The sequence below is a fragment of the Mauremys reevesii genome, linkage group 3 (assembly GCF_016161935.1).
Source record: "Mauremys reevesii isolate NIE-2019 linkage group 3, ASM1616193v1, whole genome shotgun sequence".
Taxonomy (NCBI): domain Eukaryota; kingdom Metazoa; phylum Chordata; order Testudines; family Geoemydidae; genus Mauremys; species Mauremys reevesii.
Window position 1 is genome coordinate 55,376,931 of NC_052625.1, and position 15,079 is coordinate 55,392,009.

The window sequence follows — 15,079 nt, forward strand, 5'->3', positions numbered from 1 at the left end:
ACTTGTCACTCATTTGCTAACTGCAGTGCTCAGAACCTGCTAGCAGCACAGAATGATAACATGGCTACTGTACTTTTAGATTGTAGGGGACTTTAGAAAGGCATTTCCAGCATTCTTTTCTTCATGCTGCAGCTGCCAAGTGTTGCTAAAACACACAATAAAAGCAAAGCCAGAACCAATTATCTGACTGAGAAAGCCTTCCTGAGATGAAAGACATTTTGAAAAGACAGTGATTGCTCACCTCTATTTACTTTTTTTTAACCCCCTAAAGCTTCACTTCACCTCTGCCAGAGAAAAGTACGTAAAAGTAGCCTTTTCTGCACTTTCAGACCCAATACTGATATACTTTGTAATAGGATAAAAATCGCAAAGCATTTTACAAACATTAATTATAACCAACCATTGCAACACTTGATGGAAAGGTAGGCATTATCCCCATTTCATAAACAGGGAAACTGAGACACAGAGTGGCTGATGTGACTTATCCATGGGCACAGATCAAATCAGTAGCAAAACTAGCGAAAGAACCCAGGAGTTTTGTTTTCCAGTCCCCTACTCTAACAAATAGAATACACCTCTTCCTGTGTGATAATGTCCTGCTTCCTATATACCCCAATCTCAACAGTTCCCCTTCTCCAACACACATGAAATGGCTACATTGCTAATGTAGGTTTTGTCAGATAATCATTTTGATCATGAAGTGTCAAAGTTTGTTATTGGCCTAGGTCCAGTTACGTAAAAGCAAGTAGGGATTTCCTGTCACAAAATGAAATCAGCTTCTTGAAATTGAAGGATATTAATATAGAAAGCCTGTGTGTGAATGTTTAATTGTAGTGGAGCTGTTCTCTGTTTACTACGTAGCCTCAATTTACTTATTCTTTTCTAGTTCTTCATATGCTTCGGATGTTACCTGTATTGCTATATTTTTCCCTTCTCTCTTTCTTTTATGCTTCCTTTGTCTCCGTTTGTTCATCTTCAAAGTTTCACAAGGTAAGTTTTTCTTCTAATTCTTCTCTTATCTTCCAGTGGCTAAAATCCTGTTTTACCTCTCCAGCAAATTTCCACTGAAGTCAATGAATGTTTGCCCCAGTTAGAGACCTTAGGATTCAGTTCAGCACATTTTACTCATTTTCAGCCAAAATCTGATCTTGCACGTGTGTGCAGACAGCTCCCAGTCACCTGAGTAGGAGATCTCTACAGGCACAGCCAAGAGCGAGTTTGTCCCTGTGCATTTTTTCATAGGCCCAGTCTATACACAAAGCTGTCTCCGTTTACTTAAAGTGTGGTGTTAAACTGATTTAGTTAAACCGGTGCAATTTTGTGTGTGACTCAATTTAATCCTAAAAGCTCTTGACACTAGAACCTTGTACCACTTTAACTATACTGGTATGGTGAAGGGTACAATCCTCCTAGTGTGGATGCAGTTATATTGGTATAAAGGTGCTTTATAATAGGATTGCTAGTTCTGTATGGGAAGGCCCCGCGGCCCCCATTGGCCAGGAGCAGTGGACTGCGGCCAGTGGGAGCCGCGATCGGCCGAACCTGTGGACGCAGCAGGTAAACAAACCAGCCCGGCCCGCTAGGGGGCTTACCCTAGCAAACCACGTGCCAAAGGTTACCGACCCCAGAGCTATATCAATATAAGACACCTTTATATAGGTATAACTGCATCCACACTAGGTCAATGCTGAAAACTTGTATATTGGCACAGCTATGTCAGGCAGAGGTGTGAAAAAAAGAAGAGAGGTTTTATTAACCTAGCTCACTGCATTCAGGGAGGTGATGTTCCTGCACTGACAGAAAAACCTCTGGCTGTGTGTACACTACTGGGCTATGGCAGCATAGCTATACCACTATAGTCTCCAGAATGCAAATCTGGGTTTTTATCGGTATAACTATTTCCTTAAAAAAAATCACCGCTGTAACCAAATAATTATACTATTAAAGCTATTAACACCCCTAACCAAAACTATTATACTATTAAAGCTTTTAAGGGTAGACCAGGCCTTATATTGGTTTACCTTACACCTGTAAATTTAGAAGTGTAAGCTAAATTGATATAATCAAGAGTATCCACACAGGAGTTTGTACTAGTCTAACTAAATTGGTTTTTAAACCGCTTTAAGTTAAATCAATGCAATTTCTGTGCAAATTCAGGCCCTTCATTTTTAGGATTTTTTGTCATTTAATCTTGCCTTCAAACCTAATTCCCATGTTCTAGTTAAGAAATGCAGAGGAAACCTTCCTTATTTACTTTGAAAGTGCTTTTTGGAAAAGCAGAATGTTCTACAACACATAGAACAAAACTGAAAATTGACATAGAAATAGTAAGAGCAGGGCCGGCTCCAGGCACCAGCCCAGCAAGCAGCTGCTTGGGGCGGCCAGCGGTGAGCGGTGGCACGTCCAGGTATTTTGCAGCAATTTGCAGTGGGTCCCTCACTCCCTCTCGAAGCGAAGGACCAGCCGCCAAATTGCCACCGAAGACTGAAGCGGCGGCGGTAGAGCTGCATATTGCGATCGTGGCATTTTTTTTCCCTTTTTTTCTTCTTGCTGCTTGGGTTTTCTGATGTGCAGGGATGTTCCTATCTTGGGTTTAGTTTTTTAAATCTCTATCTCTGGCTATTACTTGTCATAAAAGTTCCTCAAAGATACAGATTGGGACACTTTCCAGTAGTTTTCATTCAGCATTTGTATTCAAAGGGTTTTACAAACAGTGATGTAAAGAAAATGAAAGAGTGGAAAGCTGTTTCCGGATTTAAATATTCCCCTGCCATGTTGGGCATTTGAAAATTGCTTGAAATTCAAGAAGTGATATTGACCAGTCTAGTTTCACTGTCCAAGCAGGGCGGGAGGGGTGAAAAGGAAACTGCATTTTTAATTATTTCATTTTAAACATTTCCCTTGTTACTGGCAACACAGATAAGGACAATTATTTTCTTAAATAGATGAGCTTCACATTGATGCCATTATAATAACCATTGGCTCTACTGGGAAAAGTCAGGTGGTAATTCTGGTAAAGACTTTGTGATCACCTGGATAAAGTTAAACGAACTAATGCCGTCAGGGTCACATGCCATCATGACAAACAGGTGGAGAGTCACCGGGAATGGAGTTCTAACTGCAGCTGTGCCCCAAATAGACCCCCAACTCAACCACCAGGTGTGGAAAAACAGCTACAAAGGTCCAAGTTCATGAGCACGTGTCAATGGCATCATCCAGGAGGGCAAATTCTGTGTTCCCAGAGGAATGAGACACAGGAACCCACGGCACCATCTGGGAGGGCAGTTCTTGTGTTCCCAGGAGAAAGATGGGAGAGAAGACGAGAAGCAGGAAAGAATAGGGGATTGGGTCCCAGCTCTTGGAGTGTCTAAAGCTGGGTACTGACCGCCAGAGCTCCCCGCGCGGCACGCCACCCTGCTTGGGGCGGCGAAATTACTAGAGCCACCCCTGCCTGTAGGCCAGTGTGGCTGCTGTTACCAGGGCATGTTGTGAGGGGTGGGGCATGCAGCAGGCAGCCAGAATGTTAACATTTGCGCTCCCTGAGTGCAATGGCACGTGGGCAAGGCCAGGGCAGCAAAGACATCCTGTTATTACTGTGCTGTGCTAGCTCCTACAGGCCCCCATCAGGACCCCACTGCGCTAGGTGCTGTACACACAGCTACAAAAGACAGCCCCTCCCCCCAAGAGCGCATGCTCTATGTTTATGATGAGGCAAGAGGAGGATACAAGAAACAGACGGGGGAACAGTGAGATGGTTACAGTCAGAAAAATAAGCTGCAGTCCCAGCATGCCACTTGCCCAGTTTGCTGTCAAGTGTTTGTAGGCATCACATCAGAGGTGAGTTTTAAGGGGAGATCTGAAAGATAATAAAACCCATCCCAAAGGGGAGCCTGGCAGGGCAGGATGGGGGCATTGACAGTTCCCCTCACCCTGTCTGCCCCCTTAGCACTCTGAGGCCAGCCCGAGGGGAAGGAGCTGCAGCCACTGCTCCCCAGTGTACTTTGCACAATGCCCTAAGAGGCACTCTGAATGGGCCGGATCTGTGTCCTGCAAACCATGCCTGTCAGCCTGCCCCAATGCACGTGTGGCTGCAAAAGCCAGAACCCAGGCCCAATTTGCTGTCAGAACTGCGCATCAGAAAGGGCAATGACCAATCTGCCCCAAAATGGGCTAAGTCAACAATGATGACCTCAAAACAAAGTCCCCCACAACGCATGCCCTTGCACGGGGGAAAGAAGTGACAGAGAAAATTCTCTCTCTCCCCCTTCTCAGCTGACCAATGGGGTGGGTCCTGTTAAACGTGACCCATTGCTGATTGCTTGTTTGCAGCTCACCAAGGCTGCGAACCACAAACCCACATTTTAATCATGTTCCCTTCCCACCCACCCCCACAGGCTACAAGGAACAGGGGATTCCACAGCAGCTGTAATGGCTGGGACAAGGGTGTTCCAAGGAACGTGGCGAGAGGTTGTGTTTGGCAGCTGTGGGCAGAAGGACCTTTCCATTTTCACTTTTCTTTTCTCTTGTTTTTTTAAACCAATACGTGCGTCTGTTCAGCGGAGCGGAGGTGCAGAGCAGCAGATGGAGACCTTCACTGATCCCTTTTAGAACCGGCGATGAGGCAAACACGACGTGGGTTAGAACTGGCACAGCCAGCACGTCGTGATGGGCGGCCAATCCCGAGGAGGGAGGAAAACACTGGTAGAATGAGATGCTGCTGTGGAAGATGGCACTTCAGCCGACGGTGAGAAGAGTGGGGATGCTGCTTTCTCCAGCCGCTGGGTGTGAAGCAGCTGGAGACATTTGCCCTTCTTGTAGTTCACCATTAAAGGAGCCCAGCTGTGAACATCAAGATGAAGGAGATATTTATAGATATATGTCCAGTATGTAAAAGCCAAAGCTGAGTGGTACCTTGTTTCCTGAGAGTCCTTTCTTGACTGTTTTGTGATAACAGGGGCTCAGCTCAGCCTCTCCTACTGTATGTGTTTATGATGCTCACTGAACCTCTGTCGCTGCAGATGCTCTGACGTTTTGCTTGTGGCTGCTCTAAATCATACTTTACTGGTCACCCAGGCTGTGACTATGCCCTACCTGCTTCTACCTGCTGAAAGAAGAGAAAAGACTGGACCTGCCACGAGCCAGCAACAAACTGGTTCTTAGAAAGAACTGGGATGCCATGGTGTGACGTGTGCTTTTTGCGGAGGGTGGGTGGGGTGAGGTTTTGTGCTGTCTAATGCTAACAGTTTAAACTGCTATTTACAGAGACTAAAATGCCCATGAAAGAGACCTGTGGATAAATAGCACCATAATGTGGAAGTTAATATACTTACCCGTGTGTGTTTTGTTGCCCATGTTGCATGCTATAGTGGTCTCGGTCCTCTGCCCAGTGGACAAGTGCCCATATTTCAAAGACTACTGCAACAAATGGCACTAACTGGACAGCATGTTAGCAGTCTTTGCCACAAGGATTTACTGGGGCACGGAAAATTAACTACCCTTTCAAGCCTAGAGTGGTGGTCCCTCCAGGTCAGGGTTGAGCCATACTGCCACTGGCTAACCTTCAAATAGATGCAGCATCAAGAAAGGGCTTGAGTCTCCAGGCCCCTCCTTCCAGCACACCAGAATGAAATTCTTGTGAAGACTGATGGCCTGACGTTCAGAGCTGCTGTGGGTGCTCAGCACTTCTGAATATCAGCCCCTTAGGGCATTGCGAACAACGGACAGAACCGTGTTTGCCAGTCACTTTCCCTCTATGAGAAGATGATGAGAGGAGCCATTCAGGAACAAAATCATACTACCATTGCCACCCTTTGGGAACTATCCTTTCAGCAAACTAGTTAAAAATTCCCATAGCCTTAATCGAGATGCATCAAAACAGAGACACGTCCAAGTGCAAGACTCCTCAGTAACTCTCTCTCTCTCATACACATCCCTCTTTGTTTCATAGGTAAGAGAACCAGTGGGAGAGGGGCTAGGGCATGAAATCCCACCTCCACGTAGCTTTCTATCCAGATCTCCCACTCCCTATTTGCTTTTGGATCATGCTGTCATTTTTCAGAGCCAACGGATCTGTTCACTTAGAATGACCTTTATTCTCTTTTATAGAGAACAAAGAACAAAAGTAAAGTCTCTATGATGGAGCACCAGTGACAGATGTGGGCCCCCCTCTATAAAAGTCTGCACTGGACTGAACACAAAAATGGCTTCTGCAGAGAGCCAAGTCCTTTCAGATTTAAAGTGGTAGTGCTCAGAAAACCAAGAAATAACAGTTACATGGTTAGATACACCACAGGTCAGCCCCTCTCTCCAGACTGAGATGAGGCCTGCATTTTGTAGACCTGTATGTAAATAACTACCACAGGTAGCATGGGAGGGACAGTAACCTAATTTCAACACTATTGTCACTACAAAGCAGGTAGCTCAGACCATCTCTAATCTCAAATGTTCTTCTCCCAGCTGTAACTGGGCAGCTTGTCTTCATTGAAGGCTGTGTTCATTTTTCTTCTGAGAAGCCAGGATTTCCTTCCTCCCCCCATATCACCCTCACATCCTCCTGCTCCTGTCAGGGCTTCACCAGTGCATTTCATTCATCTTTTTCTGGATTTCAGAAATAACAAGACAGCTCCTCAGTGCATCCATCAGAAAGCTGTCAGAAGGGGAGACACTCATCTACTCGCTGCACTTCTCCCTACTCAGAAAAAAGCACTTCTCCCATGGTCATGGGGCAGGCATAATTTCAGGCAGGGGTCGGCAACCTTTCAGAAGTGGTGTGCTGAGTCTTCATTTATTCACTCTAACTTAAGGTTTTGTGTGCCAGTAATAGATTTTAACATTTTTAGAAGGTCTCTTTCTATAAGTCTATAATATATAACTAAACTATTGTTGTATGTAAAGTAAATAATGTTTTTAAAATGTTTAAGAGGCTTCATTTAAAATTAAATAAAATGCAGAGCCCCCCAGCCCAGTGGCCAGGACCAGGGCAGTGTGAGTGCCACTGAAAATCAGCTTGTGTGCCGCCTTCGGCACCCGTGCCATAGGTTGCCTGCCCCTGATTTAAGGTCCTACTCCCATTGACTTCAACAGAAGCTGGAGACAGATTATTATTTTTTTAGTACCAATCAAAATAATTCAGGCTTACCCATCATCTACATCAAAACCTTCCTATCTCACCGAGCTGATCCAACTCTCCTTCAGTCCACTCTCTCAGGGCAGGTCTACACTGCATTCTAAAACCCACAGCAGTGAGTCTGAGAGCCTGGGTCTACACACTCATGTTCACACTACAGCGCTAAAAACAGCTGTGTAGACATTCAGGCTCAGGCTTGAGCTTAAGATCTGAAGCCCATCTCCCTCCCAACCTGAGCTGCAATATCTACACTGCTGTTCTTAGTGCCACAGCATGAGCCCAAGTCATAGACTTTAAGGCCAGAAGGAAGCATGATGATCATCTAGTCTGACCTGCACATCACAGTTCACAGAACCCCTACCCATCCACTCCTGCAATAAGCCCATAACCTCTGGCTGAGTCACTGAACTCCTCAAATCTTGATTTAAAGACTTCAAGTTACAGAGAATGCCCCATTTACTGTCATTCAAACCAGCAAGTGACCCATGCTGCAGGGGAAGGTGACCCCCCTCCCTGATTCCTTCACAACTCCAAATATAGCAATCAGTTTGACCCACCAGCCAGTCACCTCGGAAAGAATTCTCTCTAGTAACTCAGAACCCTCCCCACCTTGTGTCCCATTTCCAGCCACTGGAGATATTTGCTGCTAGCGTTCACAGATGGGCCATATGCCATTGTAGGTAACCTCCTCATACCACCCCCTCTCTAAACATATGAAGCCCAGTCTTGAAACAAGTTAAGTTTCGTTGTCCCCAATGCTCCTCTTGGAAGGCTGTTTCAGCACTTCACTCCTTTGATGGTTAGTAACCTTTGCTTAATTTCAAGCCTAAATTTATTGATAGCCAGTTTATATCTATTTGTTCTTGTACCAGCATTGGCCCTTAACTTAAATAACTGCTCTCTTTCCCTGGTATTTATCCCTCTGGTGTATTTATACAAAGCACTTATATCTCCCCTCAGCCTTTGTTTTGTTAGGCTAAACAAGCCAAGCTCCTTAAGTCTTCTCTTATAAGGCAGGTTCTCCATTCCAGAGAGGAGCCTTTCTCTGTGCCTGTTCCAGTCTGAATTCATCTTTCTTAAATATGGGAGCCCCGGATTACACACAGTATTCCAGATGAGGCCTCACCAGTGCCTTGTGTAATGGTGAGAACACTTTTCTATCTCTACTAGCAATACCTCGCCTAGATCTGGGCTCTGAGACTTCCTGTAGTGGGCTTTAAAACACAGTGTAGACATACTCAGAGACCAGGCATGGGAAAATAGATCAGCATTTCAATCAACAAACTACCCTGATGGGCAATAGGTTGAGGATCTGTCAGGCACGGAAAGGAAGGAGAGTGAGTTCAAGAGTCCAGGAACCTTCACTGAAATGATCTAAGTCTCTTCCATTTAAACCTGGGGGCTGTTAGCTCAAGTACGTTAGCTGATCTCAACTGCCTTGATATCAGACATGGAGATTGCAAGGAGACTATCTACCAGGAGACAAATCCTTAATATAAACAATGGATTTTATGTAATTATATATTTATTAGGCCCAATTTTTGCTGGGCTGATATATTTTAGGCACACACAGACATTACCTGATGTGTAAGTACCAAGCTAGGAAGATCTCTAACCAGCCAACACGCTCACACCAATGCAGGGTTTACCTGTGAAAATGTAGATGTTCAGCTGAAAATGTGCCTACATCACATGGGGAAGGGGGATGCAGCATTTGATTAATTTGGGAGGGTGTACAAGCCGGTTTCATCTGGTTCTTCAAGCACAACCAGCACAAATTCAGAAAAAGGAGGAGTACTGGGGACAGACCACTCAGGATATGATCAAACAGCACTGCATTGGCCGAAGATCAATCAGATTAGCTTTTCTTGCCATAGCAGAGCTGCCTCAGCTAGCCCTCCATGTGGCCTGGCTGAATGCTAGCAATTACACTATTTGCCCGTAGATCTCAGAGCACTGAATGAATGTAGGCATCATCTCCAATTTAACAATGAGAAACTGAGGCACGGGGAAGTCAAATGACTTGACCAAGATTATACAGCAAGCCCATGGCCTTGGCCTGATGCCCTATGCATTGGACCACACTGCTAAGCTAAACACCTAGCATTTTATACCCTTTATTAAAGATAAATAAATATCCTTTATTAAAATGTGGCTGCAGTGCATAGCTAGAATTCGCCTCTCAGCTCTGGAAAGTTTTGCCCTTAAAATTCTGGAGGAAGGTAGATTTAAAAAACAAAACACAAACCCTGGAGAGGTGGTTGTTTTTTTTTTTTAAATCACACAATACAGACAGCAGCAAAGTGGGTTTGTTTGAGTGATAGGTGCCAGTTTTTGCTTCTCCTTAACACGCTGCTAGGAGTGATGAACAAATAAAACTGCTATTGTCATTATGCAACACTCAGAGGCAGAGTGACGGTTACTTCACTTTGCCCCTTAGAAAGTTCCACAACAGCAGCATGTTAAAAATCAAGGCCCAGTTAATCATTGGCAAATTACACTGGAAATGTTACCAAAGTATCATGTGAATCACCTGCATTAAAGCCAAGTGATAAAAGCATCAGGATTACAATTACTACAGGAATTACCCACAGGAATTCTCCTCAGAATTTCAGTCTTTCTGGTAATTTATACCAACTAGAATACATTACTGCATGGCGGCTCGTTATTCACTGATCAATATTATAATAGTCCCTTGCACATCTTAGCTTCTTCAGTCGCACAGAACTCTACACATATTAAAGAATTAAGCTTCAAAACACTCTGCAAGACAAGTGTAGCAGTGTGAATTTAGGGCTTGTCTTCACATACAGCGCTGCAGCTGCACCACTGTAATACTTCAACGAAGACATTGCTATGCTGAGGTAGTTAATCCACCTCCCCGAGAGGTGGTAGCTATGTCGGCAGGAGAAGCTCTCCCATTGACATAGCGCTGTATACACTTGGGGGGAGGGAGGGAGGGGAAAGGGGGGTAGAGAAGTGTAACTATTTCACTCAGGAGTGTGGATTTTTCACACCCCTGAACAATGCAGTTATACTGATATAGGTGTGTAGTGTCAACCTACTGGTTGACACTAGTCCTCACCTACTGTGCTATAGAATATGATCCCCCTTTTACAGCTGGGAAAACTGAGGCCTAGACTTCACCACAGTCAGAGAGTGAGTCTGTGGTGCACCCAAGAACAACTCCACTGTCATGTGCTCTGGCCACTGGGAATAGCTCTTGGTCTGGGTACCTAGCATCATTGCAACTAGTGGTTGGCTCAATTCAAAGGGTCAGTGATTCAGCTGAGGTGATGTAACTTAGAGCCCTCTGGTTGTCAAGAGTTTCACTAGCTCAGAGATGAGGCAATAGTACAAACCCTCCAGATGCTGCTCTTACCTTTGGAGTCTGAACATTTGCATGCTTGCTTTGGAAATCAGTATGGAAAACCTCAGTGTTGTAAACAGACCAGTGCTGCCACAGGACACTAAATTGTCCACAGACATGTCTCCTGTGACACCAGGTACCAGACTCTAGATCCAGCCAACAGATGCCTCTGGCACAGCTGTTGGGTCTGACATGCTGGAGTTCAGGACACCTCAGAAAGTCTCTTGGTACCAAAAGGTGAGAAAGGATTTAGCGGCTTGTCTGCGTTGCTGAGGTTTTGCCGGTCTCTTTTTTGTCTAACGTTCGGTGTTTTCCATCTGTGCTTTCTAGCAAGGACAGGAAAATGGGATTAATCAGGGGATAGTTGCTATGGAAATGCTGAATTCAGAGGGGCTGCCTTGTATTTTCTGAGACTGCAGCATTTTAATTATGCCTGTGTCTTGGCTGCTTTTATTGCGTTAGTGATGTTGGCATAGACAGCATCATGCATTGCATAAACAGGCTACAGGATGTATAATTTACATGCAAGTTCTGAACTATTTAAGACGAGGCGACGCTGAGCCCTGCTTGTGACACACAAAAGGCCATTTTTTTTTGCCTAGCACCTTAGATTTGCTTAATCAGTTTTAATTAGTGATAGATCATTCCAGCTGGTGCCGTTTATTGTTGATGCTATTGATTCTCAATGGCGACTAGAGAACAAGCACAGAATTGGATTTTCCTCAAAGTACCACCGTTCAAATAAATAATTGCCTCAGTCCTATCTAATTGCTCTGACTAAAAAGTGAGTCGGTCTTGTTTTGGACACAGTACAACCTGAAGGAATGCAGCCAGGATGGGAGTTAGGACACCCGGAGTTCTGCCACTGATTAATTATGTGGCCTTGGAACAATTGCTTCACTTCTCTGTCTCATTGTCTCCCTCAGCTGTAAAGTGGGGCTAATACCTCATCGAGCACTTGTGAAGACTGACTAGATGGGGACAAATCCTGCTTTCAATTATACAGCTCCAATTCCAATTGCACCATTAACCCTCCAGAGCTGAACTTTCCCAAAGTTGAGATCTGAGGTTTTAGTCTGGGCCACTGTATGGGGCAGGGCCAGCCATGAAGTTTGGGTCTGGATCCAGATGTCCCAATGTTTAGAGTGGAGGGTTCTAGTCATTCCCATCTCCCTCCAGCTCCCCGCAAAAAAACACTGAGAAGAATGAGCCTGACAAGTAGCTGCACAATTCTCCCTTAAGTCTAGAAGCAGGATCTGAATGATCCCCAATAGCCTTCCTGTCCTGTCCAGCTAATTGCAGCATTGTGAATTTCCTATTCGAGCTGAGGTAGGGACTAGGCTGCGTGTTCTGCCATATAAACAAAGGTCTTCGTAATCACAGCACCATCCCTTCAACTCCCTTCTGAACTGGGCTTCTTTGGTTTGCGATTGATATTTGCAAGGCTTCAGTGCCCCCTGCGAGACCAGCAGTGACAACCTTCCCTTCCAGCATAGGATTATTAGAACAAGGAGAAACGCTGCTTCCTAAGAGTGTGAGCAAGGAACAGAGCCTAGCAGAACCAACCCTACTGTATGTAGTTCATTGGAAAGAGCTGAAAACCACTCCTTTTTTGGATAGCACTCAAAATCCTCCCTTAGGCCAGGAGGCCTCACTGGACCCCACAATTTCTAAGCGTTAGGCTTTCATCAAAGTCCCAACGTTGCTCATAAACAGAGAGAATTTCAAATACTTACAGAAGGGAAGCTAGTGTAACTCACAAATGAAAGCTAAATATTGATCCTGGATTCAATTCCTGTAATGAAAAGAGTCATACAGGGAAAACTCTTATAGAAGTGCTCGGTTGGAAGGTGGATTTTTTCCTCCATATGAGTGGAGAGGGGTTTTTATTTTGGGGGGGGGAGGGGGAGCGAGGGCTGGATTCATCACCCGGAGCTTTTATGCCTCCTTCTGAAAAAACTGCAGCAGAGGAAGGCTGCCTTCCCCAACGTTCCAGCAGGCAATGTGGGTTTGATCATTCGCCTTCTTGTCAGTGGGAGAAATACAAATGCTTCATTGCACTAACTCCTGCCACACCACGTTACTCAGGTTACCTGCAAAATGCCCAGCTCCTTGTGAGAAAAACTAGGAAACAGGAACCTCAGTCACATTTTTGGTGCTTCCACCAAAACTCTGCCAAATATTTCCTAATTCTATTGTCTCAGTAAAGAAAACTCCAAAAGCCTATGACTTTGTCTGCTGTTGATCTCTGTATAATCTAGCTGTTTATCTGATCTACATTTCTAATGTGCACAGTGCCAGGGTATATAGATGTCATTTTCCCCTTTATAAATATGAATGTGTTTGTGATAAAAGTTTTACAAGGGGGACAGCATTTGTATCTTCTGCATCACCATTTGCTTGAAGGCATGAGACTGCACCAAAATGTTGCCTGTTGATATTTCTTAACATAAAAACAAGGGCTTTCAAAGGGGCTTTATTGCAATGGTTCCTTGGTATTTGTAACTCTAGTTTCTTTTTGCCTATCCCAATGGTCCTGTCTACAAGGGATCAGAGTGCCACTGCTGCCCACCTCCCATTCAGTAATGAGTGCTTGGACCAGACATGGATACGGTGGTGTTCCAGATTGCCATCTCAAGGTGTTCTCACATCTGAATGGGAGGTGGCAGCCACTGACTAATATAAGAACGCAGTGGATCTGGACATCTGGCAAATTAATCCATTTGCCTGAAAAGGTTGAGAAGCACTGTTCGAGCACACAGGAAAATGAGATCAATGGTTATAAGTGTAGGATCCCTCTGTCTGTGCTACATTCTGGACTTTCTTTAAAAAAATGCATGCGCCTTAAGTTTGTGAAATGAGATGCACAACTGATTAAAAAGCCCTCTAGGTGCTGATGTAAATTGTCCCTGTGCTCATCTCTCTCTGCTGCATGAAGCACGCAAGATCTTTTGGGAGAACTTCTGTTTTAAAGCACTGCAAAGATCACATGTATTTAAGCTGGAGAACCACAAACCAGTCAAAAAAGCTAGGTTTTACCCCCACTCCATTTCCACCATATTTATTTGGGGCATTGCAACTGCATATCAAAATACACTGGGCCACTCCATTGTAGTTATACAGAATATCATAGCAAATGACAGTGAGGGTAGAAGTCAGGACCTTCTGTGCCACAAACACAAGTCTTTTCCCATTTGAGCCAAAAGAACACATCTGTTGGATGTACAGCAGCAATAAGAGCTTAGAGACACTTAGGAGCCAGCCACTAGAAGACATAACCTTAAGACTCAAATAGGTGAGACATTCCATCCTGGAGAAAACAGTGCTTTCTATTATTGACAATATTTCAGTAAACTTGTACATCCAGCTTTTCTTCACGTTCAAGCAGACACCTATACATGTCCAGGTAATGCTGCAATTCATTGTCCAAATTAGGACCATAGTATGTGTTATGTCCCCTCATGTGCAACTGATCTGATGTGAAATCAGATTGTACCCACAAGTTAGTTTTAAATGATTTCTAATGACCTCCACTGTACACCTAGGACCCATACCTTTTCCTCTTGATCATATGTATTTATTGCTAGGGCTAAGCTAGGATTAACTGATCGGTATTCCTGTGCATCAGTGAACAAGCCAAAGGAAAACTATATTTCCTGTTTCCTTTCCAGGATGAAAGAATAAAATGTTGGGGGGAAAATCTACAGTGAAGACAAACAAATAACTATTAGGAAGGTCTCCACACAGATTCAAATTGTGCTTTCATTTACACTGGTAATTCACTGAACCAAATTCTTCTCTCAGCTACAAGGATGCTATTCTGAGTTGATTGGGAATAGTATGCTTGCAACTCAGAGAAGAATTTGGTCCATTGACTTCACTGGAGTTGTTCTGGAATTACACTAATATAACTAGCTGCAGAATATGGCCTATAGTGGGCCTCCTGAAAGGTTAGCAAGAGCTCCTGAAGTGAATGCCTTCAGCAAGTATTTACACAAGTGCTGTGGCCCTACATGGGAGAGGGTAAAATTCTTTGCTACTAAATAGAAGTTGGATGCTGCTCAAAGAGCATCAGGAAATATTCTTTTAATCTGCTGTCTCATGTGTTACATCCCAAAAGGCAATGGCTGTGTATGTCTGGTTTCCCCTCCCTATAACCCCCAGGAAGCTAAGAGGTTTGCAATGCAATGATTAGTCTTGATTTTAATTCATATATATATACTCATACACTCTTTATATATAAAGAGTCCAAACTGATTGCATAGAGTGCCAAATGGTTTGAAAAAAATTGTATGCCTATTTATATCACAAAGTATGTTACTGTGACTTGCTGTGTTTTGATACTGTGGATTTTTTTAGTTAAATATATTCTCTTGCTGTACAGTTTGAATGGAGTGGAAGAGATTCTCTCTATACTGCCTTGAGACACTGTATTCTTATTGGGTTGAAGTTAACATGAGCCCTTCTCTTCCCACCCACCAGTTATATACATGGTAGCTCTGAGTAAACATAAGCACACACCCATGATGTCTGAAGGGAGACTGGGGACATGGCCCAGCGTTCTCAGGCATTAATGAAATGAG

The 15,079-nt window shown here is 44.2% G+C and overlaps 1 protein-coding gene across 4 annotated transcripts in view; it reads left to right on the top strand.

Moving 5' to 3' along the window:
• STUM (stum, mechanosensory transduction mediator homolog) overlaps window positions 1–5,164 on the top strand; it is a 78,948-nt gene extending 73,784 nt beyond the window's left edge. The window contains exons 3-5 of one of the 4 annotated variants that reach the window (XR_005596533.1): window positions 982–990; window positions 4,558–4,744; window positions 5,019–5,164. Coding sequence is in view for 3 of the 4 variants with exons in the window: in XM_039531649.1 (XP_039387583.1) it covers window positions 982–990; window positions 4,558–4,598 (50 nt within the window). In the remaining variant the exon portion in view is untranslated. Of the gene's footprint in view, window positions 1–981; window positions 991–4,394 lie in introns of all 4 variants that reach the window. The other 3 variants (XM_039531651.1, XM_039531649.1, XM_039531652.1) reach the window with 3 other exon arrangements.
• Window positions 5,165–15,079: the final 9,915 nt, after the last annotated feature.